The sequence below is a fragment of the Scardinius erythrophthalmus genome, assembly GCF_964197995.2.
Source record: "Scardinius erythrophthalmus genome assembly, chromosome: 2".
Lineage (NCBI taxonomy): Eukaryota > Metazoa > Chordata > Actinopteri > Cypriniformes > Leuciscidae > Scardinius > Scardinius erythrophthalmus.
In genome coordinates, this window is record NC_138222.1 from 68,750,015 (window position 1) to 68,755,014 (window position 5,000).

A 5,000-nucleotide genomic window follows, 5' to 3' on the forward strand; every position below is an offset into this window, starting at 1 on the left:
ATATTATACAATTTTATTTTTATGCATTTATTTTTAATATATTATTATGAATAAATAATTGATGTATCTAAGATCACAATAATTTTTTGTAAATCAAATAAATTTAACTCATAAAGTGGAAGATATTCTTATATGGGCTGGAATAAAGTTATCTTGAAAGAAATTAGCACCTAAAATTTAGATTTTGACCAAGAAACGGTTCGTGTTCACATCATCGTGCAAACTTAACGATCACAGTAAATCTCACTGTGGCTCCAATAGATACACAAAGTGCACAATTAATGGGAGAATGTGAGGTATTGTCATCAGCAGTGCATGACTGTGGAGGACTGAAGCGTAGAGAGGAGGTTTACCTGGAACGACTCCATTAGTTGCGATGGCACTCATAGATATCGCCGTCAGCAGCGTCTGTCGGGACAACACTCCATATAATCACACACACACTAATGACAGCACTCCACGTTAAGCCTCTCATGTGCTCAAGTAAATACGCCAGTCACTTGTCAGAGTAAAAAATTTACTTGTCCAGCAAAAAAATAAGTTTTTTATTTGTGTGTTATAAATATAATTTTTTCTGAAGCAATATTTTCATATTCATTCGAAGGCATTTTCTCTCTTATCTTTTTAAATACATGCTTCATCTTTCATTTTAAATTCTTAAATTTCATCAATAGATAATGTTATGAGATTGTTTTAAATATTTTTGGAATATACAAATATGAAATGTTGGAAGGAATGACACTTTCAAACAGGAAACTAAACCACCAGTAGGTTGCGGCAGGGGACCGTCTTAACGAGCGAGTCATTGAGTCATTCAATCAAACGATTCATTCAAACGGCTGCTTCGTTCAGGAATGAGGCAGTTGTTTATGAATGAGTCACTGAATCAGTGACTCAACCGATTTGTTCAAACGCTGAATCGTTCAGGAATGAAACACGGTTCCTGTGAGATGCGTTATGGTTCTTTGTTTGGAACTATTTTCGCTGCTGAAACAGAACAAAATCGGTCAATATTGCGTCTAAAATATAAGTGACCAAATATTAATTGTTTATGAAATCAAACCCTTTATGATGCCTACAAGTTCGAGGACCGTGACGTCGCCCGGCATGGCGCAGCCGGGGCCCCACCCTGGAGCTAGGCCCGGGGTTGGGGCTCGTATGCAAGCGCCTGGTGGTCGGGCCTCCCCCCATGGGGTCCGGCCGGGCTCAGCCCGAAGGAGCGACGTGGGGCCATCCTCCCGTGGACCCAACACCTGCAGGAGGGACCGCAGGGGGCCGGTGCTAAGTGGATCGGGCGGCAGTTGAAGGCGGGGGCCTAGACAACCCGATCCCTGGACGCGGAATCTAGCTCTAGGGACATGGAATGTCACCTCTCTGGCGGGGAAGGAGCCTGAGGTTGTGCGTGAGGTTCAGAGATTCCGACTAGAGATACTCTACGCACGGCTTGGGCTCTGGAACCACACTCCTCGAGAGAGGATGGACTCTTCACCACTCTGGAGTTGCCCATGGTGAGAGGCGGCGGGCTGGTGTGGGTTTGCTTAAGCCCCCCAGCTCAGCCGCCATGTGTTGGAGTTCACCACGGTGAACGAGAGGGTCGCTTCCCTGCGCCTTCGGGTCAGGGATAGGTCTCTCACTATCGTTTGTGCCTACGGGCCAAACAGCAGTGCAGAGTACCCGGCCTTCTTGGGGTCTCTGGGAGGGGTGCTGGAAAGTGCTTCGACTGGGGACTCCGTCGTTCTCCTGGGGGACTTCAACGCCAACGTGGGCAGCGACAGTGACACCTGGAGGGGCGTGATTGGGAGGAACGGCCCCCCTGATCTGAACCCGAGTGGTGTTCTGTTATTGGACTTCTGTGCTAGTTACAGCTTGTCCATAACGAACACCATGTTCAAGCATAAGGGTGTCCATCAGTGCACATGGCACCAGGACACCCTAGGCCGGAGGTCGATGATCGACTTTGTGGTTGTTTCATCTGACCTCCGGCCGTATGTCTTGGACACTCGGGCGAAGAGAGGGGCAGAGCTGTCAACTGATCACCACCTGGTGGTGAGTTGGATCCGATGGCGGGGGAGGAAGCTGGACAGACTCGGCAGACCCAAACGTACTGTGAGGGTCTGTTGGGAACTTTTGGCCGAATCCCCTGTTAGAGAGATCTTCAACTCCCACCTCCGACAGAGCTTCGACCAGATCCCGAGGGAGTCTGGAGATATTGAGTCCGAGTGGACCATGTTCTCCACCTCCATTGTCAACGCGGCCACTCGGAGCTGTGGCCGTAAGGTCTCCGGTGCCTGTCGAGGCGGCAATCCCCGAACCCGGTGGTGGACACCGGAAGTAAAGGATGCAGTCAAGCTGAAGAAGGAGTCCTATCGGGCCTGGCTGGCTTGTGGGACTCCTGAGGCAGCTGACAGGTACCGGCAGGTCAAGCGGACTGCAGCCCGGGTGGTTGTGGAGGCAAAAACTCGGGCCTGGGAGGAGTTCGGTGAGGCCATGGAGAAGGACTATCGGTCGGCCTCGAAGAGATTCTGGCAAACCGTCCGGCGCCTCAGGAGGGGGAAGCAGTGCCCTACCAACGCTGTTTACAGTGGAGATAGGCAGTTGTTGACCTCGACTGGGGATATCACCGGACGGTGGAAGGAATACTTCGAGGATCTCCTCAATCCCGCCGTCACGTCTTCCATTGAGGAAGCAGAGGCTGAGGGCTCAGAGGCGGACTCGTCCATCACCCAAGCTGAAGTCACCGAGGTAGTCAAGAAACTCCTCGGTGGCAAGGCACCGGGGATGGATGAGATCCGCCCTGAGTTCCTCAAGTCTCTGGATGTTGTGGGGCTGTCTTGGCTGACACGCCTCTGCAGCATCGCGTGGCGGTCGGGGACAGTACCTTTGGACTGGCAGACCGGGGTGGTGGTCCCTCTTTTTAAGAAGGGGGACTGGAGGGTGTGCTCCAACTATAGGGGGTCACACTTCTCAGCCTCCCCGGGAAAGTCTACGCCAGGGTACTGGAGAGGAGAATCCGGCCGATAGTAGAACCTCGGATTCAGGAGGAACAGTGCGGTTTTCGTCCCGGTCGTGGAACACTGGACCAGCTCTATACCCTCTACAGGGTGCTGGAGGGCTCATGGGAGTTTGCCCAACCAATCCACATGTGTTTTGTGGATTTGGAGAAGGCATTCGACTGTGTCCCTCACGGCATCTTGTGAAGGGTGCTCCGGGAGTATGGGGTCCGGGGTCCTTTTCTAAGGGCTGTCCGGTCCCTGTACGACCGGAGGAGGAGCTTGGTTCGCATTGCCGGCAGTAAGTCAGACTTGTTCCCAGTGCATGTTGGACTCCGGCAGGGCTGCCCTTTGTCGCCGGTTCTGTTCATAATTTTTATGGACAGATTTTCTAGGCGCAGCCAGGGGCCGGAGGGGGTCAGGTTTGGGGACCACACGATTTCATCTCTGCTCTTTGCGGATGATGTCGTCGTGTTGGCCCCATCAGACCAGGACCTTCAGCATGCACTGGGACGGTTTGAAGCCGAGTGTGAAGCGGCTGGGATGAGAATCAGCACCTCCAAATCCGAGGCCATGGTTCTCAGTCGGAAAAGGGTGGTTTGCCCACTTCAGGTTGGTGGAGAGTTCCTGCCTCAAGTGGAGGAGTTCAAGTATCTTGGGGTCTTGTTCACGAGTGAAGGAAGGATGGAACGGGAGATTGACAGACGGATCGGTGCAGCTTCTGCAGTAATGCGGTCGATGTACCGGTCTGTCGTGGTGAAGAAGGAGCTGAGCTGCAAGGCGAAGCTCTCGATTTACCGGTCAATCTACGTTCCTACTCTCACCTATGGTCATGAGTTGTGGGTCATGACCGAAAGGACAAGATCCCGGATACAGGCAGCCGAAATGAGCTTTCTCCGCAGGGTGGCTGGACGATCCCTTAGAGATAGGGTGAGGAGCTCGGGCACTCGGGAGGAGCTCAGAGTAGAGCCGCTGCTCCTCCACATCGAGAGGGGTCAGCTGAGGTGGCTCGGGCATCTGTTCCAGATGCCTCCTGGACGCCTTCCCGGGAAAGTGTTCCGGGCATGTCCCACCGGGAGGAGACCCCGGGGAAGACCTAGGACACGCTGGAGGGACTATGTCTCCCGGCTGGCCTGGGAACGCCTCGGAGTCCCCCCGGAGGAGCTGTGAAGTGTCCGGGGAAAGAGGGAAGTCTGGGCATCCCTGCTTAGACTGCTGCCCCCACGACCCGGCCCCGGATAAGCGGAGGAAGATGGATGGATGTTTATGAAATCAGTGTCACATTTTCAGTCGTGATGGTATTCAGCACTCTTGCTCATGTGCCTGTTGCTTAACTGTATCATGTTGTAAATATAAAACACATTTTGAATGTTTACCGCGGTGTGTTAATTAAAGTTTCTTTGTGTGTTTCCATTTTCTCCTCATGAGGCTGTGAGAGCCTCAACAGCATCTTTGATGATAATTAGTGACTCCCTTTTGGTGATAATCAGACTACTTGATGTGTGTGTGTGTGTGTGTGTGTGTGTGTGTGTGTGTGTGTGTGTGTGTGTGTGTGTGTGTGTGTGTGAGAGAGAGAGAGAGAGAGAGACGTCTGTGAGAGAGAGAGAGAGAGAGAGAGAGAGAGAGAGAGGGAGGGAGAAAGAGAGAGACACGTGTGTGTGAGAGAGAGAGAGAGATAGGGAGAGACGTGTGTGTGTGCGTGTGTCTGTGTGTGCGTGTGTGTGTGAGAGAGAGAGAGAGAGAGAGAGAGATAGGGAGAGAGACGTGTGTGTGTGTGTGTGTGTGTGTGTGTGTGTGTGTGTCTGTGTGTGTAAGAGAGAGAGATAGGGAGAGAGACGTGTGTGTGTGCGTGTGTCTGTGTGTGTGTGTGTGTGTGTGTGTGTGTGTGTGTATGTGTGTGAGAGAGAGAGAGAGAGAGAGAGAGAGATAGGGAGAGAGACGTGTGTGTGTGTGTGTGTGTGTGTGTGTGTGTGTGTGTGTGTGTGTGTGAGACTCACACAGCAGCAGCAG

The 5,000-nt window shown here is 52.1% G+C and overlaps 1 protein-coding gene across 1 annotated transcript in view; it reads right to left on the bottom strand.

Annotated features, from left to right (window-relative positions):
* slc12a6 (solute carrier family 12 member 6) overlaps window positions 1–5,000 on the bottom strand; it is a 65,643-nt gene that overhangs the window by 50,096 nt on the left and 10,547 nt on the right. Inside the window, exons 5-6 of the mRNA XM_081359416.1 lie at window positions 4,988–5,000; window positions 354–408 (exon numbers count right to left, since the gene is read on the bottom strand). The exon at window positions 4,988–5,000 is cut by the window's right edge and continues 134 nt beyond it. Of these exons, the coding sequence (XP_081215542.1) occupies window positions 354–408; window positions 4,988–5,000 (68 nt within the window). The remainder of the gene's footprint in view (window positions 1–353; window positions 409–4,987) is intronic.